This window comes from Schistocerca americana, chromosome 10 (genome assembly GCF_021461395.2).
Source record: "Schistocerca americana isolate TAMUIC-IGC-003095 chromosome 10, iqSchAmer2.1, whole genome shotgun sequence".
Taxonomy (NCBI): domain Eukaryota; kingdom Metazoa; phylum Arthropoda; class Insecta; order Orthoptera; family Acrididae; genus Schistocerca; species Schistocerca americana.
In genome coordinates this window covers 146,465,285-146,492,772 of record NC_060128.1, presented here as the reverse complement: position 1 = coordinate 146,492,772, position 27,488 = coordinate 146,465,285, and the positions used below count along the sequence as shown (strand labels likewise).

At 44.6% G+C, this 27,488-nt stretch overlaps 1 protein-coding gene across 1 annotated transcript in view; it reads right to left on the bottom strand.

Annotated features, from left to right (window-relative positions):
* Positions 1-14,005: 14,005 nt before the first annotated feature.
* LOC124552314 overlaps positions 14,006-27,488 on the bottom strand; it is an 80,544-nt gene continuing 67,061 nt past the window's right edge. Inside the window, exons 5-6 of the mRNA XM_047126587.1 lie at positions 14,164-14,265; positions 14,006-14,017 (exon numbers count right to left, since the gene is read on the bottom strand). Of these exons, the coding sequence (XP_046982543.1) occupies positions 14,006-14,017; positions 14,164-14,265 (114 nt within the window). The remainder of the gene's footprint in view (positions 14,018-14,163; positions 14,266-27,488) is intronic.

The window sequence follows — 27,488 nt, the reverse complement described above, 5'->3', positions numbered from 1 at the left end:
CTGCCAAAGTTGGTATAGACGTATGGTGCAGCAGAAGGAGGTTGTGGAGAGGATACATTAGCTACTTTATTACCTCTTTCCTAATTTATACAGCTTGGTTTCCAGCATGTAACTGTTGAGAAGCGCCAGGCATGAGTGTGAACACAAACAGTTTTTAATTAATCCATCCAATTCAGACAGTCATTGGAATGCGTTTCTGTTTTCACAAAGGCCGTTTCTGGCGTTAGGCGAGACAAGGCGACCACCTACGGAGGCAAAATTCTAGCGTTGACCAAGGGCGTAGAAAATTAATTTCGAAATCACACGGCGAAAACACCAGTAAATGAGGCGAAAAAAGGAAGAGGAGGAAAAATTAAAACCAGATTGTTTTCAGAAGCATATGGAACAGTTACGTGATAAATCTTCACTTACTTTGACGAAAGGGAACACACTGCCTCTGCCACCTCAAAACTAAAGCAGCCGCAAATAAAAGTTGCAGAACTCTCAATAAAAAATGCAAACAATAGTCATTTATTTATTTGCAGAACTCCAACGTGCTGGGTATAGCGGGGCAGAAACTCATTTTTAGATTGTGGTGCAAAAAGAGACGGCCAGATTTGCAACTAAAATCGATAATTATTAGTCAGTGACTGGTTTTGGGTTACGCCCATTCTCAACCAACCTACGTACAGAAGTCAAAATTATAACATATCGAAACACGTGTTTCCAATAAATACGAGTTCAAAGCGTAAATGGCTGGCATAACACCGCCAGTAAATACCAATATTTACCAAGTTAAATGTCCATCAAAATAGCAGTAAGTAAAGTGTATACATATGCGTATGGTCCCAAATAATGGCCGGCCGCTGTGACCGAGCGGTTCTGAGCGCTTCCGTCCGGAACCGCGCTGCTGCTACGGTCGCAGGTTCGAATCCTGCCTAGGGCATGGATGTGTGTGATGTCCTTAGGTTAGTTAGATTTAAGTAGTTTGAGTCTAGGGGACTGATGACCTCAGATGTTAAGTCTGATAGTGCTTAGAGCCATTCGAACCAAATCATGTCCTTTACGGAATGATACTGGTCAAGTTGGAAGCTACTAGGAAACCTAGGAGAGGAGGCGCCCTCTGCGTGCTGTGTTTCTCTTATTTTGAGAAAGGTTTTTCCCATAGCAATTTACAGTCTTAAAAAACAAGCAGTGTACAAAATAATTACATAACTGGCAGATAGATATGTTTTGTAAGTTTGCCTATACACACACTCACACACACACACACACACACACACACACATACAAAGTACAATGTAATACTAAGGTCTAACTTACAGATCCAGAGAAGGTAAGGTCTACATGCCACAAGGCATGAAAATGTCAATCATCATCATAGAATTACAATGCAGCATTGCAACACTGTAGCCTACATAGCACAATTGTGGCAAAGACGAAAAACATGAGCATAAACCGACAGCGAATGTTCGAACAAAATTTTTAAAAATGCCATAAAATATATCCACAGGCCTGTCATTTTTCACACTTTAGCATTAAAAACCGACCAATCTACAATGTGCATAACGAATAATACATTATTAGTCTGACGTAGTGCTGGAGGGAATTGACACCATGAATCCTACAGGGCTGTCCATAAATCCGTAAGAGATCTCTTCTGTACAACACGTCGCAAGGCATCCCAGATATGCTTAATAATGTTCGTGTCTGGGAAGTTTGGTGGCCAGCGGAAGTGTTTGAACCCAGAAGAGTGTTCCTGGAGGCACTCTGTAGCAATTCTGGACGTGTGGGGTGTCGTATTGTCATTCTGGAGCTGCCCAAGTCCGTCAGAATCCACAATGGACATGAGTGGATGAAGGTAATGAGACAGGATGCTTACGTATGTGTCACCTGTCAGAGTTGTATCTAGACGTATCAGGGTTCCCATATCACTCCAACTGCACACGCCCCATACCGTTACAGAGCCTCCACCAGCTTGAACAGTCCCCTGCAGACATGCAGGGTCCATGGATTCATAAGGTTTTTTCCATACCCGCACACGTCCATCCCCTCGATACAATTTGGAACGAGACTCGTCCGGCCAGGCAACATGTTTCCAGTCGTCAACAGTACAATATCAGTGTTTATGGGCCCAGGTGAGGCGTAAAGCTTTGTGTCGTGCAGTCATCAAGGGTACACGAGTGGGCCTTCGGCTTCGAAAGCGCATGGTTCGCACGCTGACACTTTTTGATGCTCCAGCATTGAAAACTACAGCAATTTGCGGAAGCGTAGCACTTTTGTCACGTTGAACAGTTTTCTTCAGTCGTCGTTGCTCCCGTTCTTGCAGGATCTTTACCCGGCCGCAGCGAAGTCGGAGATTTGATGTTTTACTGGGTTCCTGATATTCACGGCACACTCGTGAAATGTTCGTACGGGAAAATCCCCACTTCTTCGTTACGTCGGAGATGCTGTCCCATCGCTCATGCGCCGACTTTAAGACCACGTTCAAGCTCAGTTCAATCTTGATAACCTGCAGCAGCAGCAGTAACCGATGTAACAACTGTGCCTGACCCCTGTTGTCTTGCACAGGGTGGTCCATTGATCGTGACCGGGCCAAATATCTCACGAAATAAGCGTCAAACGAAAAAACTACAAAGAACTAAACTTGTCTAGCTTGAAGGGGGAAACCAGATGGCGCTATGGTTGGCCCGCTAGATGGCGCTGCCATAGGTCGAACGGATATCAACTGCGTTTTTTTTAATAGCAACCCCCATTTTGATTACGTGTACGTAAAGAAAAATGAATGATTTAGTTGGACCACTTTTTTTCGCTTTGTAATAGATGGCGCTGTAATAGTCACAAACATATGGCTCACAATTTTAGACGAACAGTTGGTAACAGGTAGGTTTTTTAAATGAAAATACAGAACGTAGGTACGTTTGCACATTTTATATTGTTGTTCCAATGTGGTACATGTACCTTTGTGAACTTATCATTTCTGAGAACGTATGCTGTTACAGCGTGATTACCTGTAAATACCACATTAATGCAATAACTGCTCAAAATGATGTCCGTCGACCTCAATGCATTGGGCAATACGTGTAACGACATTCCTTTCAACAGCGAGTAGTTCGCCTTCCGTAATGTTCGCACATTCATCGATAATGCGCTGACGCATGTTGTCAGGCATTGTCGGTGGATCATGATATCAAATATCCTTCAACTTTCCCCGCAGAAAGAAATCCGGGGACGTCAGATCGGGTGAATGTGCAGGCCATGGCACGGTGCTTCGACGACCAATCCACCTGTCATTAAATGTGCTATTCAATACCGCTTCAATCGCACGCGAGCTATCTGCGGACACCCACCATGTTGGAAGTACATCGTCATTCTGTCATGCAGTGAAATATCTTGTCGTAACATTGGTAGAACATTACGTAGGAAACCAGCATACATTGCACCATTTAGATTGTCATAGATAAAATAGGGGCCAATTATCCTTCCTCCCATAATGCCGCACCATGCATTAACCCACCAAGGTCGCTTATGTCCCACTTGTCACAGCCATCGTGGATTTTCCGTTGCCCAATACGGTTTATGTTACCGCTGTTGGTGAATGACGCTTCGTCGCTAAATAGAGCGCGTGCAAAAATCTGTCATCGTCCCGTACTTTTTCTTGTGCCAGGTGGCAGAACTGTACACGACGTTCAAAGTCGTCGCCATGCAATTCCTGGTGCATATAAATAAGGTACGGGTGCAATCGATGTTGATGTAGCATTCTCAACACCGACGTTTTTTAGATTCCCGATTGTCGCGCAATTTGTCTGCTACTGATGTGCGGATTAGCAGCTAAAACACCTACTTGGGCATCATCATTTGTTGCAGGTTGTGGCTGACGTTTCACATGTGGCTGAACACTTCCAGTTTCCTTAAATAACCTAACTATCCGGCGAACAGTCCGGACACTTGGATGATGTCGTCCAGGATACCGAGCAGCATACATAGCACACGCCCGTTGCGCATTTTGATCACAGTAGCCATAAATCAACATGATATCGACATTTTCCGCAGTTGGTAAACTGTCCATTTTAACACGGGTAATGTATCACGAAGCAAATACCGTCCGCACTGGCGGAATGTTACGTGATACCACATACTTATATGTTTGTGACTATTACAGCGTCGCCATCTGGTTTCCCCCTTCAGGCTAGACGAATTTCGTTCTTTTTAGTTTTTTCGTTTGATGATTATTTCGTGAGATACTTTGCCCGGTCACTATCAGTGGACCACCCTGTATAGGCGTTGACGACCGCAGCGCCGTATTCTGCCTTTTTAGATATCTCTGTATTGGAATAGGCATGCCTATACCAGTGCCTTTGCCGCTTCAGTATAACTGGCAGGGGAGAGGGAAAGGAAAGCAGTATGGAAAATAAGTGGATGAGACAGATGGGATAAAAGGATTAGAAAAAGGCAGGAACAGCTCACCAGGGGGCAGGGATGGAAGGAGGGGGAGAAAGTGTCTAAACTGAGATCCACTTAACTTCCGGCATTGGCTACGAATCATAATGTGGCGTCGAATGTACACTACTGGCTATTAAAATTGCTACACCACGAAGGTGACGTGCTACAGACGCGAAATGTAACCGACAGGAAGAAGATGCTGCGATATGCAAATGATTAGCTTTTCAGAACATTCACACAAGGTTGGTGCCGGTGGCGACACCTACAACGTGCTGACATGAGGAAAGTTTCCAACCTATTTCTCATACACAAACAGCAGTTGACCGGCGTTGCCTGGTGAAACGTTGTTGTGACGCCTCGTGTAAGGAGGAGAAATGAGTACCATCACGTTTCCGACTTTGATAAAGGTCGGATTGTAGCCTATCGATTGCGGTTTATCGTATCGCGACATTGCTCCTCGCGTTGGTCCAGATCCAATGACTATTAGCCGAATATGGAATCGGTGGGTTCAGGAGGGTAATACGAGACGCCGTGTTGGATCCCAACGGCCTCGTATCACTAGCAGTCGAGATGGCAGGCATCTTATCCGCATGGCTGTAACGGATCGTGCAGCCACGTCTCGATCCCTGAGTCAACAAATGGGGACGTTTGCAAGACAACAACCATCTGCACGAACAGTCCGACGACGTTTGCAGCAGCATGGACTATCAGCTCGGAAACCGTGGCTGCGGTTACCCTTGACGCTGCATCACAGACAGGAGCGCCTGCGATGGTGTACTCAACGACGATCTTGGGTGCACGAATGGCAAAACGTCATTTTTTCAGATGAATCCAGGTTCTGTTTACAACATCGTGATGGTCGCATCCGTGTTTGGCGACATCTCAGTGAAATCACATTGGAAGCGTGTATTCGTCATCGTCATACTGGCGTATCACCTGGCGTGATGGTATGGGGTGCCATTGGTTACACGTCTCGGTCACCTCTTGTTCGCATTGACGGCACTTTGAACAGTGGACGCTACAATTCGGATTCTGGATACAGAAAATGTTCGACTGCTGCCCTGGCCAGCACATTCTCCAGATCTCTCACCAATTGAAAACTTCTGGTCAATGGTGGCCGAGCAACTGGCTCGTCACAATACGCCAGTCACTAGTCTTGATGAACTGTGGTATCGTGTTGAAGCTGCATGGGCAGCTGTACCTGTACACGCCGTCCAAGCTCTGTTTGACTCAATGCCCAGGCGTATTAAGGCCGTTATTACGGTCGGAGGTGGTTGTTCTGGGTACTGATTTGTCAGGATCTATGCACCCAAATTGAGTGAAAATGTAATCACATGTCAGTTCTAGTAAAATATATTTGTCCAATGAATACCCGTTTATCATCTGCATTTCTTCCTAGTGTAGCAATTTTAAAGGCCAGTAGTGTAATAAGACCTGCACCAAAGCGGCCGGACCTGTCCCGTAAGGTGCCTCCCGGCCAATGACGCCAAACGATCATTTCCATTTCCATAATGTAGCTAACGGCACGTCCTCTATTACAACTGTATTCTTTTTCGTTGATATTCAGAAGCTCCAGAAGCGTGATTGATCCGTTCTTAGGTAATTCCTAAAATAATCGGGTCCCAGCTCCTCAAGTAACAGAGAGTGTATGAATTTCCGTCCTTGCATTAGCTACGTCTTTGCCCACAGCCTTTTTTTTCTGACTTGTTGCCTCTAAAACAGCCAAGGCAAAACCCTGTTTTTGTTTCTGTGTAAAACCAAGCAGGATCTCGTAGGACACAAATACAGTGAACTTTAGTTAAACAAATCACAACACAGTGGCGTTGTAACCGCTGGGTGCAGTCGGTCGGGAAGTGTGTAGTCTGCTACGAAATTTGTCGGTCTGTCGGTCGGCCGATAAACTGTTGCACGTGTAGAGGCGGTTAGGGAGATTCAGTTGGTGTGATGACTTGAGCTGTAGCAGCTAGCTAGCCGACAGCCGATGTAGTGCCCCAGCACTCTATTGCCAGTCCGTTGAATGTTGACTGAGGGCGTTAGTTGCTCGCTTGTAACCGGTGCGGTTGTGACTACAGTATTTGCCGTTCGGAAATAGTGAAAGAGTATGGACAGAGGTTTGTACTACAGAGAGAAATACACGACGGATGGCGGACATTTCACGTAAATGTCTTCGCAGCTCGACACGGTAAGTGTGTGCTTAAACGTTCTCAGGTGTGGGGTATGTGCAACAGAACTCGGAACATGTAAGATAATATTATTTGTCGCAGTTTGTGCTTATTCCGCGCAGCGTTTCAAATTCAGAATTGTATTTTTCTGTTCCAAAATTATAACTGCAAACGAAAATAATTGTTTCAATCGATGTTTCTTTATTCTTTTAGTATGACGTTGGATGTAATACAATATTAATGTACAGTAAACTTAATCAAAAAACAGATCTTTTTCGACAATATCAAAACGAAACGTGTAATAAAAATGACTAAAGGGATTTCGTTGCAGCAAGGCAGTATTCCGGAAGAACATGGGGGGAGGGGGAACTGTATTTAAAAATGTATGGGTCATATCGGAAAAGTTAATTTCGTTTACAGGTGTGGATAGATGTAAACGGGATGTAACGCATTTTTGGCTATTTTTATTACAGAAATTTAACAATACGTTTCTGGCTGTTGTCGACAACCCAAGTATTTAAAGTGAACGTTATGAGAAGCTATTTTCTTAAAGAGACAGTAGATTTGAGCGAAGATTCACATTTCTCTAACACATTGCTTACGTCGAGGTTGATGAACTTTACGTAACGGTGGTCCAGAATGTACTTTACTGAGGTCCACTAGGTGCCGACTCCCAATTAAGTGGAATGTGGAAACACTGCAGGTTTGTTTGTAGTTAGGGGGTTGGGATCCCTGCCGCGTCGCCACAGCCATTCGGAGCACCATTCCGGCTACAGACTTCGTTCGAATAGCAAACCTGCTGCCCTCGCTATCGAGACGGTCACGTGATGTTACTTTGGTGTGAGGAGGGACACACGCCGCCCACGCTGTGACCTAAAGCTCGGTCGCTCACTTCACTCACACAACCAGTACTGTGGCTACAACTCGTGGCACTACTATAGTGTCTAGCAATACGCCAATACGTCCCTTCTCATTGCCCACAGTCCTACAAAGCACTGACCTGGCGCCAGCAGAGGCGTCCGATCCCACCCATTGGCTTTGACCCATGACGTAAGTGTGTTGTAGTTTGTGATGTGAAGTTTAGTTTGTGAGTGTCGCGTGTTTGTAGATGTCGTGTCATGCTGTTGGTGGTGCTCTCAGGTGGTGTATTTGTCGGTTGCGTGTTTGGTTGTGTTGTGGGTTTAGTGTGCGCTTGTGGTGTGTTTGTATGTGGTGTATAGTTGTGGTCGATGGTGCTCTCTGGTGGTGTTTGTGGGTTGCGTGTTGTCATATTGGGTTCATTTCAGTTGTGGACGTTGATGGGTTTTGTTGCGGTGATTACTGACTGTCTAGTGGAATATTTTGCAGTGAGTTGACAATTTAGTTTTTCTTATTCTAAACTTACTGTAGTGTAGTTTTCGGTTTGTCGTGTCTGAATTTTTTAGATTACTTTTGTTATGTTGTTGTTAGGTATAGATAAGACCAACAAGATTAACAGTTTTCGTTTGTGGGGGATGATGGGCGACAGTCCACTGTCGCTGATAAAGTTTCTTCAGCTTTTCGGTCTTCTGGCCGAGTTGGTGAAGTGTTCAGTCTGCAGAGAAAATATGAGGCTAACCAAAGTTCCGGCGTCTCGGACTAGGCACAGCTATATGTGGTGTTGGCGGGATGACGTATGGCGCTCCATACACCGAGGTTCCTGGTTCGAGAAGTCTAGGTTGGGCAGGCGTGAAATTGTGTTGATGAGTTATCATTTTTGTTATTAATCCTCTCATCGTTATTGTGTGCGTGAGGTGGGTGTGAGCGAGAGGACGGTGCTTGACTGGTATTCTTTTTGTCGTAAGGTATGTTCTGAATACATTAAATACAGGGGTAAGTTGGATGGGCCTGGAGTAGTTGTAGAGATTGACGAGTCGTAGTTTGGTAGGAGGGAGTATGGGAGGGGTAAGCCTGTGGTTGGTTTATGGGTGTAGGGGGCTGTGGTATTCAAGGCTGGCTGTTCTGTGTTTTTAGGGTTGTTGAACGGCGTACAAAAAGGGAGTTAGTGGGTTTGATTCAGGAGTATGTAGCACAGGGTAGCACTGTAGTTTCTGATGGGTTTGCTTCTTCTAGCGGGTTGGGTCAGGAGGGTTACCAGCACTTAGTAGTTAACCACAACATCGAGTTTAAGAATTATGAGAGTGGGGCCTGTACTAATACTATAGAGGGGTTTCGGCGGACTGTTAAATCTGTTATTTGGGAGAGGGGGGAAGAGGCTCTCTTCTAACCTTTAGTCTCAATTAGATGACTACTGTTTGTGGAAGAGCATCCCTGAGGGTTATTGTATTTTTAGTGTTTTCTTAAGGGCTGTCAGTAAGATGTATACGCCGAAGGTTGTAGTTTAGTTTAGTTAGGTTTGGGGGGGGGGGGGGGGGCGGGGGGCGGCTGTGGCTCTGTGACGTGGAGGAGGGGGGGGGGGGGTTGGTAAGGTTTGGGGAGGTAGGTGGGTGGGTGGTGGTTGTGGATTTTTGTTTTTGTTGTGGAGGATTTGTTTTGTTGTAGTTTTTTTGTTGTAGGGTGTGATTGTGCTTTCTTTGTTTTTGGTTATTACTTGTTTCATGGTTTTTTAGTTTTGGGGGGAGGTGTGTCTGTGTGTGTGTCTGTGTGTGTCTGTGTGTGTCTGTGTGTGTCTGTGTGTGTCTGTGTGTGTCTGTGTGTGTCTGTGTGTGTCTGTGTGTGCCTGTGTGTGCCTGTGTGTGCCTGTGTGTGTCTGTGTGTGTCTGTGTGTGCCTGTGTGTGTCTGTGTGTGCCTGTGTGTGCCTGTGTTCCGACCTAGGGGACAGTGCCGGATCTTTGTTGTGGTGAGTTGTTTGTTTCCTGGTTTATTTTTTTGTCTGTTTATATGGTTTGTCAAGTGTGTGTGTGTGTGTGTGTGTGTGTGTGTGTGTGTGTGTGTGTGTGTGTGTGTGTGTGTGTGTGTGTGTGTGTGTGTGTGTGTAAGGGGGGGGGGGGGTTTGCTGGTATTGGTGATTGGGTTTTGTGTGGTGTTGACCTGTGAAGGGGAGTATTCGATTTCAATGTGTGGTTGTAGTTGTGGGTGGTTTGGTATGTAGGTGAAGGGAAGTGTTAGATTCCAGTTTTGTTGTTGTAGGTGGTTTTTTTGAGGTAGTAGTGATTGTGGAGGTGGTTGTAGTTTTGGGTTTTATGAATTGGTATCGGTAGTTTCTGTTGATCTATACAGGTCGTGATCTATTCCAGTGGATATTGTTTTTAGTTGATTTTTGGGAAAATTGTGGTTGTTTTGTTTTATCGTTTTTCTCGTTTAGTTTAGTGGTGCGTATTTATTTTTAGTTTGTCCCCCAATTTCCCCCGCTTGTCCCGTTAGTTTCATTATATTTTTTGGAGGAATATATGTTTGATGGTTTTCGAGCTATTCTCGTGTTTGTTGTCTTGTTTACGTAATGACGTCATAGCCGCGAAATGGGAGTTGTTGTGGATGGTCGTTCCCGCCATATTGGTGACGTCCTGGTTCAAAGCCGACAGGTGGAATCGGACGCTTCCGTTAACCAGTTCTTATACCTCTGGAATGCATGTACCGCTATTGTTGTTGCTAAGGTTGTAGGGTAGCCATATTTCAGCGGTGCTAGCATGGGCAAAACCAAGAAAGAAATATCCAGTAAACATGGGCTCTAAAATGCATACATTAAGAGCTATTGGCACTTCTCCATCTTCGCTACATTGAGAAACATCTCTTCTACTGAACAAGTGTCCATAGGCTCTTAAGGTATGGATTTTAGATCCCATGTTTACTCGACACTTCTGTTCCATTTTTATCCATAGTACCCCCTCTGAAAGTTGCCTACCCTACGATCTTAGCAACAACAGTACCAATGCATGTATTTCACACTCAAGAGGTGTCGGAACGGTTTTAGCTCATAAGTTTCGACTGGTCGTTTCTGTACCAGGGCCCCTTGCCTCAAACTGATGCATTTACCCTTATCCATCATCCCTGAAAGTTTGTAACACTGCTGCTATGGCTAGTTGACATTTCGGTATTTTTTCCGATTCTTAGTAAAAAATAAACAAAACATTTATTAGCGAGACTAAATAATTTCACAGAGCTCTAAAAGAACTAAGGGACAACAAAGCAATGGGTATTGATGACATCCCTGCAGAGCTAATAAAGAATGCTGGTGACAGCACAAAAATGATGCTGCTTAAACTTATTAGGTCCATCTATAACACAGGAGAGATGCCGACAGACTTCCAGAAATGTTTCATTGTTTCTATACCAAAGAAGGTAGCAGCTACAAAATGTGAACAGTACCGAACTTTAAGCCTGATATCACATGCATCAAAAATTCTCATAAAAATAATTCTGAAGAGAATTGAAGAGAAGGTGGATGTGCTGAGGGAAGATCACTTTGGTTTCAGAAGGGGACTGGGAACAAGAGGCGATTCTGGCACTGAGACTCCTTGTCGAAAAGCAGTTACAGAAAAATAAACCAACTTATATTGCCTTTGTAGACCTGGAAAAGGCATTTGATAACGTTATCTGGCAAGAGATGTTCAGAGTGCTGAGGAAAACAGGAATGAAGTACAAAGATGTCCGTGTGATACTCTGTTTCTACAAGAATGAGGTGGCAGTGATTAGGAACTGTCACCAGGAACAAGAAGCAAATATTAGGAAAGGGGTAAGGCAAGGACGTGCTCTCTCTCCTCTTATATTCAACGCTTACATTCAGGAAGCTATAGACAAAGTTCGAGAAACTACTAAGGTGGGGATCAAAATTAATGGGAAGAAGATAGACATGCAGATGATATTTCTATAGTCACGGAGACAAAAGAAGATCTAGAGGAAGTCCTCAGAACAATGGAAAAAATTCTACGCAATCGGTATGGAATGAGAATAAACAAGAAAAAGACTAAAGTGATGGTATGCAGTACGGGAGCAGAATATGAACCTCTGAGAATGAGTATTGGAAGAGAGGAGCTGGAAGTGATAGAGGGATTTACTTACCTGGAAAGCAAAATCACAAGAGATGGTAGAAGCCGGAAAGAAATTGTGACCAGAATACAAAAGTCCAAAATTGTATTTAATCGGAGAAGGAACTTAATCACCAGCAACAACATCAGTCTGAAAATAAGGAAACGTATCATGAAAGGTTTCGTTTGGAGTGTGGCCCTATACGGATGTGAAACTTGGACAATTGGAAGAGGAGGGAGAAGATGGCTAGAGGCCCTGGAGGTGTGGTGCTATAGAAGGATGATGATCAGCTGGAGAGACAAAGTAACAAATGAAGAGGTGCTTAGAAGAGTACAGGAAACCAGATCTCTGTGGAGGCACATCCAAACAAGAAGAGACAAACTTGTAGGGCACATCCTAAGACGCAACATCATCTTTGGAAGAATAGCAGAAGGAGCTAAGAGCTATTGAGGGAAGGAACCAGCGGGGGCGACCAATGATATCATACGTAAAACAGATAATGAATTACGTTGAGTGTAACACATATGTGGTAATGAAGAGGAAGGCAGACAGAAGAGAGGAATGGCGCTCTGTTGCAAACCAACCTCAGGGTTGAACACTAGATTAGATTAGATTAATTATTCATTCCATAGACCCACAGAAGAGGGAATCCTCCTGGGTGTGGAACATGTCAGATAAGCACATTACAAAAATGTAATTAGAAAAACTTGAGTTTCATTAATTTTAATGATCCTCCGTCAACAAACAGTAAAATTATGTACATGAATTAAATTTAAACTTCTAATATTTACAGGTTTAATACTTACATGTGCTTTCATTAAATCCATCATTCAGACATTTGCTAGTTTCTTGGCTATTACAACCAAATATTGTCAAAAATTAAAGTAAATTATTCATTTCAGTGATCCTCAGTTAAGAACAGTCAGATCACGTACAAGATTTAAAATTAAACTTCCACTATTTACAGTCGTAAGACTTACATCTGCTTTCCATACAACCATCATTCACACAGTAGGTAGTTGCTTGGCTGTTACAACCAATTGTATTGACAAAAATTAAAGTATAATAAATTTTCATTAAAATGGTCTACTGCACTTGTTGAGAAACTCAGATGGAATAGGAAGAGTTGGCCAACAAAAATTCTTTTAAATTATGTTTAAATTGTGCCTTGTCTGAAGCTAACTCTTAATGGTTGCTGGTAACTTATTGAAAATATGCTGGGCAAGAGTAAGTGATTTTAAATCTTTATGCATATTGTTCTTATTCCTATTGTTGATACTGTGTACTAAGCAGTTAGTTGGAAAAAAGAGATGTATTATTTACAACAAACTTCATTAAGGAGTAAATATACTGAGAAGCTGTGGTTAATATACCCAATTCTTTGAATAGGTTTCGATATGACGTTCTTGGATTTACACTACTCATTACTCTTATTATACGCTTCTGTGCTCTAAAAATTTTTTCCTCTTTTTGTGGAGTTACCCCAAAATATGATACCATATGACATAATGGAGTGAAAATAAGCAAAATATGCCAGTTTTTTATATTTATATCTCCTATGTCTGACATCATTCGCATTGCAAACACAGACTTGTTTAGGAGCTTCAGCAGTTCGTTAGTATGTTGCTCCCAACTGAATTTGTTATCAAGTTGTAATCCCAAGAATTTTACACTCTCAACTTCTTCTATTTCCATGTCGTCATATTTTATACACACACCAGAAGGAATTCTCTTGGAAGTTCTGAACTGCATATAGTGGGTCTTTTCAAAGTTTAATGGCAGTGAATTGGCTATGAACCACTTATTAATGTCAGTAAAAATTTGATTAGCTGCCCTTTCTAAATTTATATTTCATTTACTATTTATTGCAATTTTTGTGTCATCTGCAAATAATACAAACTTGGCATCTGGTAATGTAACATGACAGGTCATTAATATACACAAGAAACAGTAGTGGACCTAGTATGGAACGTTGGGGAACACCATATGTAATTTCTTCCCAGTCAGATGATGTCTGATTGCCTACTGCTGAAGTGTTACGTAATGACACCCTTTGTTTTCTATTAGTAAGATACGACTGAAACCACTTTGCAGCACTACCAGTGACGCCATAATATTTTAATTTACTTGAAAGAATGCTGTGATTCACACAGTCAAACGCCTTTGACATGTCACAGTATATGCCAGTTGCCTCTAATTTGTTGTCCAATGAATTAAGGACATTTTCGCTGTAAGTGTAAATAGCTTTCTCAATATCAGAACCTTAAGAAACCCAAACTGTGATATTGACATTGTTATTTACACTAAGGTGCTTAAGTAGGCGCTTGAACATAACCTTTTCAAAGATTTTTGAAAAAGCTGGCAAAAGTGAGATCGGTCGGTAATTTGGCGGCATTTCTTTGTCCCTTTCTTGTGGAGAGGTATAACTTCAGCATATTTAAGCCAGTCCGGGAACGTTCCTGTGAGAAGTGATTGATTACACAAATAACTAAAAGAAAAGAAACAAATACTGAAAAATACCGATTATTCAGAACTAAAATACCGATACCAGATTTAACCGGTCGGTTTTTCCCATCCGTAACGTACGGACTACGGTTGAGTAATTTCTAAATCAGTGATGATGATGAAACGTACCTGTTGCGTTATGTTGTCGGCCGTCCAGCAGTAGAAGTAGATCTGCGCGGTGTGGAAGGGCAGCAGCATGGCGTACTGCAGGGCCGAGCTCACGTCCTTGATCTGCACACAAGAGAGGGCGGTGCCAGCGAAATCGGGGAACAGCTGTAGTGGAGCTGGGTGTGTTCTCCGAAGGCAATCAAAAGAAACGACTCACCTCACACACTTCTCTTATTTTTCTCTGTAGTCACCCTCTACACTAATTGGACCTTAGTGTTCTGATCCTGTCTAGCAAATTGTTAGGTCTACAACTTTGCTTCCCTCATTTTGCAATAGGCAGCAGTAGTAGCGGCGAAATGGTGGTGTTGCAGGTCGTAAGTGTTATAGAATAAGCTTAGAGAATTGCAAACATAACGCCATCAAAAATTACTTGATATGGTGATTGCACCATAAAGTTGTTCTCTATTGAATATGTCAACTTTTGAGCCCATTTTTCGTTATTTGCGGGATGTTTAACGTTTTTGCTTCAGCGTGAAGAACTCTGCAGCTGGGGCTCATAAAATGCTGGGTAAGACCCATGGTGAGGCACCTGTTAGCGAAAGAACGTGCAGAGAATGGTTTCAACGATTCAACAACGGTGATTTTGACGTCGAAGACGGGCATGTTGGTGGAAGAGGCAGTTTGTTTTGAACAGTAGTGCTGCTGACAAGATGACTCTTCTGTATACTACACTACTGGCCATTAAAATTGCTACACCACGAAGATGACGTGCTACAGATGCGAAATTTAATCTACTGTGGTATGCAAATGATTAGCTTTTCAGAGGATTCACACAAGGTTGACGCCGCTGGCCACACCTACAACGTGCTGACATGAGGAAAGTTTCCAACCGATTTCTCATACACAAACAGCAGTTGACCGGCGTTGCCTGGTGAAACGTTGCTGTGATGCCTCGTGTAAGGAGGAGAGATGCGCAGCATCACGTTTCCTACTTTGATAAAGGTCAGATTCTAGCCTATCGCGATTGCGGTTTATCGTACCGCGACATTGCTGCTCGAGTTGGTCGAGATCCAATGACTGTTAGCAGAATATGGAATCGGTGGGTTCAGCAGGGTAATACGGAACGCCGTGCTGGATCCCAACGGCCTCGTATCACTAGCAGTCGAGATGACAGGCATCTTATCCGCATGGCTGTAACGGATCGTGAAGCCACGAATCGATCCCAGAGTCAACAGATGGGGACGTTTGCAAGACAACCACCATCTGCACGAACAGTTCGACGACGTTTGCAGCAGCATGGACTATCAACTCGGAGACCATGGCTGCGGTTGCCCTCGACGGTGCATCACAGACAGGAGCGCCTGCGATGGTGTACTCGACGATGAACCTGGGTGCACGAATGGCAAAACATCATTTTTCGGATGAATCCGTGTTCTGTTTACAGCATCATGATGGTCGCATCCGTGTTCGGCGACATCGCGGTGAACATTGGATGAGTGTATTTGTCATCGCCATACTGGCGTATCACCCGGCGTGATGGTATGGGGTGTCATTGGTTACACGTCTCGGTCACCTCTTGTTCGCATTGATGGCACTTTGAACAGTGGGCATTACATTTCAGATGTGTTACGACCCGTGGCTCTACCCTTCATTCGATTCCTACGAAACCCTACATTTCAGCAGGATAATGTACGCCCGTATATTGCAGGTACTGTACGGTCCTTTCTTGATACAGAAAATGTTCGACTGCTGCCCTTTCCAGCACATTCCCCAGATCTCTCACCAATTGAAAACGTCTGGTCAATGGTGGCCGAGCAACTGGCTCATCATAATACGCCAGTCATTACTCTTGATGAACTGTGGTATCATGTTGAAGCTGCATTGGCAGCTGTACCTGTACACGCCATCCAAGCTCTGACTCAATGCCCAGGCGTATCAAGGCCGTTATTACGGCCAGAGGTGGTTGTTCTGGGTACTGATTTCTCAGGATCTATGCACCCAAATTGCGTGAAAATGTAATCACATGTCAGTTCTATTATAATATATTTGTCCAATGAATACCCGTTTATCATCTGCATTTCTTCTTGGTGTAGCAATTTTAATGGCCAGTAATGTATCATTTACTTACGTTTGACGATGTTGGCGCTGATTTTGTGTTAATTATTCGACGATGTCACTATGGCTCCAGTATATTAGGACATGCTTTTACGACGGTAATGCCAAAAGTAAGGTCACCTATTTTTTTAAGTACATAGACCTGTTTGTTTCTACAATGGTTTAAATCAGTTTACAGCTTGGACATTTAGCTATTTTTCGACATAATCACCATTTATGTCGATGCATTTTTGTAGACACTGTGGCAGTTTTTGTATGTTCATGTCATACCAGCTCCCCGCCATGCTGTTCAGAAAGTTGTGTACCTCGTCAGAGCTGAATCGCTTTCTCGTCAAATGTTCTTTTAACCTAGGGAACAGGTGACAATCACTGGGCGCCACGTCAGGACTATAGGATGGGTGGGTGATTATGTTTTACCGAAATTGTTGCAGGAGAGGAACGGTTCACCGAGCGATGTGTGGGCGAGCGTTGTCATGGAGAATGTGTACGCCCTTGCTCAACATTCCTCTTCTCCTGTTCTGAATTGCCCGTTTGAGTTTTTCCAGAGTCTCACAGTACCTGTCAGCGTTAATTGTGGTCCCAGTGATTCAGCCCCGACGACGAGGTGAAAGAAGAGGTTCATAACTTCCTGAACAGCATGGCGGCGTGCTGGTATGACATGGGCATACAAAAACTGCCACAGCGTCTACAAAAATGCATCGACAGAAATGGTGATTATGTCGAAAAATAGCTACATGTTCAAGCTGTAAACTGATGTAAACGGGTCTGTGTACTTATAAAAAAAATAGGAGACCTTACTTTTTGGATTACCCTTGTATAAAACAGATCTGAAGATGGCCATTATGGACCGAAACCGGCAGACTGATGACATAAAAATTTGAGACCATAGACGCGAAATAAAGGAAATTTATCCTGTTTCGGGTCACTGTTTATTTCGCGACCATGTCACAGCTTGTGGTGCGTCACGGTTTTTCGCTGCCTGTTCCTGGCTGTCCTCGATGAATTTCCGGGTTTGGAAGTCGTATACATTGACGGTTTCGCGGCTCTCGCAGCGAATCCACTGCAATTCGTGGGCTACGCATTGCCCACACTCGGCCGACCCACCGCCTCACTCTCCGCCGTGAGGTCCCACCTTACTGCCAACGTGGTGGCCGCAGGGCTGTGGCCCACATCCTACTTCCTGACACGCTGCCTCCAGTGCTAGCAGACGACGCCAAAGTAGCTGGCCTGGTTTTACGTTTCACCTGCGAAGGTGGTTTCTACTTGCCTCCGTGAGGCAGGGCATTGTGGCCTCATTGACTGCTCTGGTCTGAGGGGCACACGGCGGCACTCGCTCAGTGGTCTGGCCTGGCTCCTACCCTTTCCACCTTCTTATTCTCCTTATTCTTTTGCGAAGGTGGCCCAGAAAATAATGCACAGCACTTTCTCCTTCACAATTCTTTATTATGGGAGCCTGGCTTATAGTTCGGCATCCCCTTCCGCACTGCGGTTGCTGGACCCCATCCTTCACAGCGGGATCCGACTCGCCACTGGAGCTTTCCCTGTCAACAACATACTTGTGGAGGCTAGTGTCCCTCCATTACAGTTCCGGCACCAATGATTACTGGCCGCTTATGCTACCCACGTTTGTAGCTTGCCCAGGCATCCCAATTATCGTCTCCTGCTCCCTCAGTCGGTCGTCCATCTTCCAGAACGGCAACCCCAGTCAGGGTGTACGATCGCAGTTCGCGTCAGAGCTCTTCTCTCTGGGCTTGAGGTTTTCCCTCTTCCACCTCTTTTCCGGGCCCGTCTGCGTATACCCTTATTGTGTGTGCTCCGCCCATGCCTTCGGCTCGATATGGCTCAGGGCCCGAAGGACTCGGTCCCTCCTGAGGCCCTCCGCCGCTGCTTTCTTTCAATCCTTGTCGCGTTTCAAGGCTCTGACATTGTCTATACCGATGGTTCGATGGCTGCTGGTCGTGTCGGGGATCATTATGAACAACGCTCATTGCCGACTGGCTGCAGTGTTTTCATTGCTGAACTGGTCGCCATCTCTCGCGCCCTAGAGTATATCCGCTCCTGCTCAGGTGAGTCCTTCGCTACCTGTAGTGACTCTCTGAGCGGTTTACGAGCTATCAACCAGTGTTTCCCTCACTCTCGTCTGGTAATGGCTATCCAGGAGTCCCTCCATACTCTTGCCCATTGTGGCCGCTCTGTGGTCTTTGCGTGGACCCCAGGTCATGTCGGCATCCCAGGAAATGAACACGTTGACATGCTGGCCAAACAGGCTGTCGGTGCACCAGCCTTGGAGATTGGCCTTATGGAGAGTGACCTCAGGTCAAACTTCGGGCCATCAAGGAGGCTACCATTGCGTGGCGCTCTTCCTTGCGGGCCTCTAACAAGGACTCTGTTGACCTCTGCCAGCTGCACATTGGCGACACCTGGATGACGCACAGCTATTTATTGTGCCGCGAGGACCCACCTGTATATCGCTGCGGGTCAGCTTTGACGGTGATCCACATCTTGTTGGACTGCCACCTTTTAACTTCGCTCAGGCAGACGTTTGCGCTGCCTGATACGCCTCCTGCACTTTCATCACATGAGGTTACGATGGCAGATTTAGTTTTGAGTTTTATTCGTACAGGGGGTTTTTATCGCTCGATCTAAGTGTTTGTCCTTTTCTTTGTGTTGAGTCTGGCCTTTGGCCTACGATTTTAGACTAGGGATTTTAGTGCGTTTCTTGGTGGCTGGCTTTTCCTTTTTTGTTTCTATGGTCGGCCAACCACTGTTACATTCGGTGTGATTTTAATTCCTTTTGTCTGGTCTCTGTCTGTGTCTTTCTTGTCCTGTGCCGTCTCTTGTCATCTCCATTGTTTGTTTTTATTCTTTGTGGGTGTGTCAAGTTCGTGGAAAATGGAACAGATGGCCCTAGTAGTCTGGTCCCTTCAATCCCACAAACCAACCAACCAAACAATTCTTTATTGAACACAATAATTACACACAGGAAAGAATGGTGTTTAATCTACACACCCTATGTTTCCACGTAATCTCCATACCGTTCTATGGCCCTCCTCCTGCCTGAAATAATGGCGTGTATGCCCTGTTGATACCAATCCTTGTCCCAGTGGTGGAGCCAGTGCTTCACTGTGTTAATCACCTCCTCATCGGTCTTCCACGAATGGGACTAGGTCAGGGCTGTAGGGTGGATGGGGTAACGCTGTCCAACCCGTTTTGCGATGTGTTCAGCAGTCCTCAGACTTGGGTGGGGCCCAGCGTTATCGTGTTGCGGCAGTACATCTCTGGGGTTGCTGTGGCGCCGGAAGCGTTTCTTGAGTTTTGTTAAAGTGGTGACATATACTTCTGAATTAATGGTACCGCCTCTTGGCGTCGCATCAATGAGAATCAGCGCTTCTCAGTCCCAGAACACAGTGATTATGACCTTACCGGTAGAAGCAGTTGCTTTGAATTTTTACTTCTGTGGCGAGTGGGAACGGCGCCAATCTGTTGACTGTCGTTTTTCAGGCTCAAAATGGTGAACTCGTGTTTCACCACCTGTCACAATCTGGGACAAGGAGACCTCCCCCTCAGTTTCAAAACGTTGCAACGAATGGAGAGAAATGTTTTTTCTATGCGATTTGTGATTCACTATTAGGCACCGCAGGACCCGATTTGCACACACTTTTGAATATCAAAGAATGTGGGTAATTGCATCCGCACTTACTTTGCTGATTGACAGATGCAGCGCCAATTGCCGAGTCTGTCCTCGCGAATGACAGAATCAGCCGTGGATGGTCTCTCCGACCGCTGCAAATCGTGGAGCTCCGCCAAACCGCCTTCTGATGACCTCATCCCCTGTGCCCAGTGACTAACTGTACTTCCGTCGACAGCAGATGCTCCATAGACTTTGCACAAGCGTTTGTGAATATTGCCCACAATTTCTTTTTCTGCGGTGAGAAATTCAATGATGGCACCTTGCTTGTAACGTACATCAACTACAGGCGCCATTTTGAAAATGTCCTGCAGCTACGCTATCTATCGGAAGTGACGGAAACCTGGAGCGCTCACTCAAACTTCAAATAATACGTACGTAATGTTTGGCATTCGTAGCATTGTTTTCGGCTGAGAAAAAAATGCGGTGCATTACTTTTTGGGCAACCCTCGTATATTTGCCGTTTTTAATGTTTTGTCTTTCCTAAAATTTTATCATCTTGTCCTTGCAGCTCGTTTTCCTGGTGTTACAGAGTGCGAGGTAGTGCCAGTCAGATGCAGAGGGTGCATCTCTCCCAGTCTACCGTATCCTGGGTACCTCCAGCTACATTCTGGGCAAAGAGGCTCGCCCACCTTACCCTCTCTCACTCCCCTTCTACTTCTCCTTGTTTTTATCTCTCTTACTGTATCTGGGTCACAGTTGGGCTTCCTTAGATTTGCCTTCTGTATCCTTCATCTGAGGATTATTCCTGGTTCGATACATGTAGGACAAAGGGACTGATGACCTCGCAGTTGGGTCCCCTTAGCTTTCAAATACCAACCAAACCAACCAAGTAGACAATGTGTCGGCGCTCTTTGGACGGGCACAGCCTGCTTTTGTGTGATGTAGCAGTAATCTGTCAGCTTTGGTCATCTGTCGAAACGCAGGCAGCTCCCTGCCAACTGCCAAGGCGTTAGTACAAATTTTAGTAATTTTATTGCACTGTTAAGGTACGTTTCTAGCATTTGTAGACTTAGAGAAAGCTTTTGACAATGTTGACTGGAATTCTCTCTTTCAAATTCTGAAGGTGGCAGGGGTAAAATGCAGGGAGCGAATGGCTATTTACAATTTGTACAGAAACCAGATGGCAGTTATAAGAGTCGAGGGACATGAAAGGGAAGCAGTGGTTGGGAAGGGAGTAAGGCAGGGTTGTAGCCGCTCCCCGATGTTATTCAATCTGTATATTGAGCAAGCAGTGAAGGAGACAAAAGAAAAATTCGGAGTAGGAATTAAAATCCATGGAGAAGAAATAAAAAGTTTGAGGTTCGCCGATGACATTGTAATTCTGTCAGCAAAGGACTTGGAAGAGCAGTTGAACGGAGGATACAGGATGAACATCAACAGAAGCAAAATGAGGATAATGGAATACAGTCGAATTAAGTCGGGTGATGCTGAGGGAATTAGATTAGGAAATGAGACGCTTAAAGTAATAAAGGAGTTTTGCTATTCAGGGAGAAAAATAACTGATGATGGTCGAAGTAGAGAGGATATAAAATGTAGACTGGCAATGGCAAGGAAAGCGTTTCTGAAGAAGAGTAATTTGTTAACATCGAGTATAGATTTAAGTGTCAGGAAGTCGTTTCTAAAAGTATTTGTATGGAGTGAAGCCGTGTATGGTAGTGAAACGGGGACGATAAACAGTTTAGACAAGAAGAGCATAGAAGCTTTCGAAATTTGGTGCTAAAGAAGAATACTGAAGATTAGACGGGTAAATACGATATATTCTGAGGCATTAAGGGATCACCAGTTTAGTATTGGAGGGCAGCGTGGAGGGTAAAAATCGTAGAGGGAGACCAAGAGATGAATACACCAAGCAGATTCAGAAGGATGTAGGTTGCAGTAGGTACTGGGAGATGAAGAAGCTTGCACAAGATACAGTAGCATGGAGAGCTGCATCAAACCAGCCTCTCGACTGAAAACAACAACGGTGAGGTTTACTATCTTTGGCGCGAAAAAAGGATGTTCTTTGAGAATTTTTTTCTCGGGATGTGTTATAGATAAGTGTCAAATTTGGTCCAAATGTTTATTGGTATTTCCTCTACAAACTGGAATTTTTTCGACCGGAAATATCGAAGAGCAAAGGCGGAAGTGCGGTCGGACCGAAACAAAATTTCGATGTAGACCTCCACGCGCAGTATGTCACAGGTCAGACGCCTCGTCTGAAATAAAAATTGACTTGACATTAGCGGAATATGTAAGATTCTTTAAGAGTTGTACCTCGCTTAAGTTATTTGGACCATAGGAAACGAAATGGCGGCCATTTGAAAAATAGGGTTTTTCATCGATTTTCCGGTTTTTCTTTATTGGGTTTAGATTCCCCCCGCCCCCCCCCCCCCCCCCCCAAGGGGAAGGGCTGGCAGCAGGTTAGTATGCCGCTCTTCAGCCAACAGAATTTGTTTTAAAAATATGAAGGTAATAAATAAAAAAAATGGTCGATAAAATCGGAGACTTAAATGGTAACTTGGCGGAAAACCGAGGAACTTAAAACATAGCACAAAGGGATGATGAAGTTAATAAAATACATGTGAAGCACACAGGTAAAATAATAGACAGACAATTAAAAAACACGGCGACACTCTGGTTTCTGTTCGCAAGTGATATAAACTTCACACCCAGCGACAGCATGATTTCTTTTCGCAACACTTTGGAGAGACGAACAACACTGAACATTCACTTGAACACTGCACTAAAAAGTTGGCAAATGGGAAAGAAAAAGGGGGGAGAGAAGGAGAGGAAAAACGAAGGGGGGGGAGGGGGGAAAGGAACCGATGGAGGACGAGGACCCATAAGGGGGGGGGGGGGGTGCTGGGCAGACGCGACAGGGACTGGGGAAAGGCAGAGGAGGGGAATATAAATGCATCGGAACAAAAGTGGTACAACTCCAAGACAATTTAGTTAACTTCGTCCGAAACAATCATGCCAATCGGTTCAGTAGATTTGAAGTTACCATACCGCGCGATGAAAAAAACTTCACTTCGAGAAAAACTCTTTTGAAGCTTTGACTACATATAAATGCAATATTATGCAACGTACGTTCAGTCTGATATTCCGGGTCCATAAACTAGTCCTTCCTGTTCCTCATATAGGGCGTTCTGCTCGATCTGGGCCATCCTGCGCTGCTCCAGAGCCGCTCGTACGGCCGGTGATAAGCGGTTTTCGGCCACTTGAATCCGGTGGTCGTCCGAATGCTTGGCGAACTGCGCCGAATAGAGTCCCAGGGTGACGTCCATCGTTGTGACGGTCTGCAGAATTGCTGAATAACCTTCGTTGAAGGTGCTCACTGCCAGGAAGGTCGCAATCTCCACAGTCTTCGCACCAGAATGCTTGGGAGCTGACTTCCAAACACAGGCATTCAAACTTTCATTTGAATTTTTGTGTTTCCTCCCAAGCACCGCTACAATAACTCGTCCTCCGAAAGAAAAACTGGTGCTTGAAAAAGACCGATTTCAGGCAGGTGCATTTTTTTGTTCGATCGTGAATAACAAACATTTCCGTTTCGTATACAGAAAAACCGTTTTAGGGGTGGATTCTAAACACTTTTATAGATCCAAAAATGCAATTAAAAAAAAAAAAACGATTTTTTGAACCGAAAGATAGTAAATATCTCCTTAAGATTTTCGTTTGAATCGCCCTCGAATCATACAGTAGGTGATTCAAAAACATTCATCGGTATTCGCAAGAATGTATCTTCTACATGTATTCTTCGGTTGCTGCTTAAGTCTGCAGCGTTTTCCCATAAATTCAATGGACACGTAACAAAGACTTTAATCATCAATAATATTTTCTCCTTCACCATTTACAACAGACGGCCAACGCTGGGGTAACATTTCGAATCCGCGACTGTAGAAATCATGTGGTTTTGAGGCGAAGACTGTGTCGAGCCAAGTTCGATGCGCATTTCCATCGGGAAAGGAAGTTCCTTGAAGGCTGTTCAATGGAGAATAGAAATGCTAAATACCCTTCGTTGAAGCTGCTCACTGCCAGGGAGGTCGCAATCTCCGCAGTCTTCGCACCAGAACCTGCGGGCGCAAGATCATATGAATCAGGTGGATGCGGAATGGCGGAAAGACTTCCCAACCTAACTCCTGTACAGTTTTTTTTAGTCTGGTAGAATGCGGGCGGGCATTATCGTACAGCAACATCACTTCACGCAGTCTTCTTGGTCGTTGTTCTTGGACTGTGTCTGCAACATGTCTCATTTCTTGACAGCAGTTGTCAGCAGTGAAGGTTACACCTCGGGGAAGCTATTCGTAGTACACCACACAGTCTCTGTTCAACCAAATGCATAACATTATCTTCTGTGGCGTTACTTCTTTTCCTTATGTTAGCATAGACACACCATTTCTCGTCACGATACAGTATATTAATTGTCAGTGCTAACGAGCCAATTAATGACGCACAAGCAAAGATGTATGTACGAACGCCTGTTGATTTTTGTGATTTTGGCTTGGAGCATGCGGTGCCCATACACCCGAGTTTCGAACCTTCCCAACTGCATGCACATGTCGCACGATGGTGGAATGATCACAGTTCATCACATTTGTGACGTTGATCTTTGTGCAATAATGCGTTTAAATAACGATCTACATCTACATCCATACTCCGCAAGACACCTGACGGTGTGTGGCGGAGGGTACCTTGAGTATCTCTATCGGTTCTCTTCTATTCGAGTCTCGTATAGTTCGTGGAAAGTAAGTTGTCGGTACGCCTCTGTGTGGGCTTTAATCTCTCATGTTATCCTCATGGTCTCTTCGCGAGATATACGTAGGAGGGAGCAATATACTGCTTGACTACTCGGTGAAGGTATGTTCTCGAAACTTCAACAAAGCCCGTACCGAGTTACTGAGCGTCTCTCCTGCAGAGTCTTCCACTGGAGTTTATCTATCATCTCCGTAACGCTTTCGCGATTACAAAATGATCCTGTAACGAAGCGCGCTGCTCTCCGTTGGATCTTCTCTATCTCTTCTATCAGCCCTATCTGGTACGGATCCCACACTGTTGAGCAGTGCTCAACCAGTGGGCGAACAAGTGTACTGTGACCTACTTCTGTTGTTTTCGGACTGCATTTCCTTAGGATTCTTCCACAGTATCTGAGTCTGGCATCTGCTTTACCGACGATTAATTGTATATGGTCATTCCATTTTAAATCGCTCCTAACGCCTACTCACAGATTATTCATGGAATTAACTGCTTCCAGTTGCTGACTTGATATATTGTAGCTAAATGATAAAGGATCTTTAAACATGAAACACCGAAGATCTTCCTGAAAGTGGAGATGTCGAAAGAAGCCTTCTTAAAACGAGAAAATATTTTCTTGCCTAGCTCTGTCAAATGGCATTATCTCTATACACGGCGCAAATGTTTCTGGCTGCCTCCGCTGCTCTCACCCCTCTCCTGAACTCAGAGGAATATATCTGAAATCTTCGGATTTCCCCACTGGGCACTCCATTTTGTGGAGTCCACAGCTGCATTCACTATCTCCAAATGACAAAAGACAGTATGTATACTCAAATAGCAACTGTGAACTACAGATAAAAAATCACAATCGATAAATAAACTCGTAGCAACTATGATAAGTGGCTACTGAGCTCTCCATACTACACTACTGGCCATTAAAATTGCTACATCAAGAAGAAATGCAGATGATAGACGGGTATTCATTGGACAAATATATTATACGAGAACTGACATGTGATTACATTTTCACGCAATTTGGGTGCATAGATCCTGAGAAATCAGTACCCAGAACAACCACCTCCCGCCGTAATAACGGCCTTGATACGCCCGGGCATTGAGTCAGAGCTTGGATGACGTGTACAGGTACAGCTGCCCATGCAGTTTAAACACGATGCCATAGTTCATCAAGAGTAGTGACTGGCGTATTGTGACGAGCCAGTTGCTCGGCCACCATTCACCAGACGTTTTCAGTCGGTGAGAGATCTGGAGAATGTGCTGGCCAGGGCAGCAGTTGAACATTTTCTGTATCCAGAAAGGCCCGTACAGGACCTGCAACATACGGTCGTGCATTATCCTGCTGAAATGCAGGGTTTCGCAGGGATCGAATGAAGGGTAGAGCCGCAGGTCGTAACACATCTGAAATGTAACGTCCACTGTTCAAAGTGCCGTCAATGCGAACAAGAGGTGACAGAGACATGTATCCAATGGCATCCCATACCACCACGCCGGGTAATACGCCAGCATGGTGATGACGAATACACGCTTCCAGTGTAATCACATGTCAGTTCTCGTATAATATATTTGTCCAATGAATACCCGTCTATCATCTGCATTTCTTCTTGATGTAGCAATTTTAATGGCCAGTAGTGTAGTATGGAGAGCTCAGTAGCCACTTATCATAGTTGCTACAGGTTTATTTATCGATTGTGATTTTTTATCTGTAGATCACAGTTGCTATTTGAGTATACATATTGTCATTTTGTCATTTGGAGATAGTGAATGCAGCTGTGGACTCTACAAAATGGAGTGCCTAGTGGGGAAATCTGAAGATTTCAGTTATATTCCTCTGAGTTCAGGAGAGGGGTGAGAGCAGCGGAGGCAGCCAGAAACATTTGCGCCGTGTATAGAGATAATGCCATGTCGCCAAACACGGATGCGACCATCATGATGCTGTAAACAGAACCTGGATTCATCCGAAAAAATGACGTTTTGCCATTCGTGCACCCAGGTTCGTCGGTGAGTACACCATCGCAGGCGCTCCTGTCTGTGATGCAGCGTCAAGCGTAACCACAGCCGTGGTCTCCGAGCTGATAGTCCGTGCTGCTGCAAACGTCGTCGAACTGTTCGTGCAGATGGTTGTTGTCTTGCAAACGTCCCCATTTGTTGACTCAGGGATCGAGACGTGGCTGCACGATCCGTTTCAGCCATGCGGATAAGATGCCTGTCATTTCGAGTGCTTGTGATACGAGGCCGTTGGGATCCAGCACGACGTTCCGTATTACCCTCCTGAGCCCACCTATTCCCTATTCTGCTTACAGTCATTGGATCTCGACCAACGCGAGCAGCAATGTCGCGATACGATAAACTGCAATCGCGATAGGCTACAATCCGACCTTTATCAAAGTCGGAAACGTGATGGTACGCATTTCTCCTCCTTACACGAGGCATCACAACAAAGTTTCACCAGGCAACGCCGGTCAACTGCTGTTTGTGTAAGACAAATCGGTTGGAAACTTTCCTCATGTCAGCACGTTGTAGGTGTGGCCAGCGGCGTCAACCTTGTGTGAATGCTCTGAAAAGCTAACCATTTGCATATCACAGCATCTTCTCCCTGTCTGTTAAATTTCCTGTCTGTAGCACGTCATCTTCTTGGTGTAGCAATTTTAATGTCCAGTAGTGTACGTTCTTTCGGTTCAGTTTCTCACTTAAGAGAGTACATATGAGAAAATACACTGGTACATATAAGCTAATGTAGCTTTCACTGTCTAAGAGATAACTGAAATACATTTTGTGCATTTTATCATTTTTCAGTTTTTTTCAAATGATT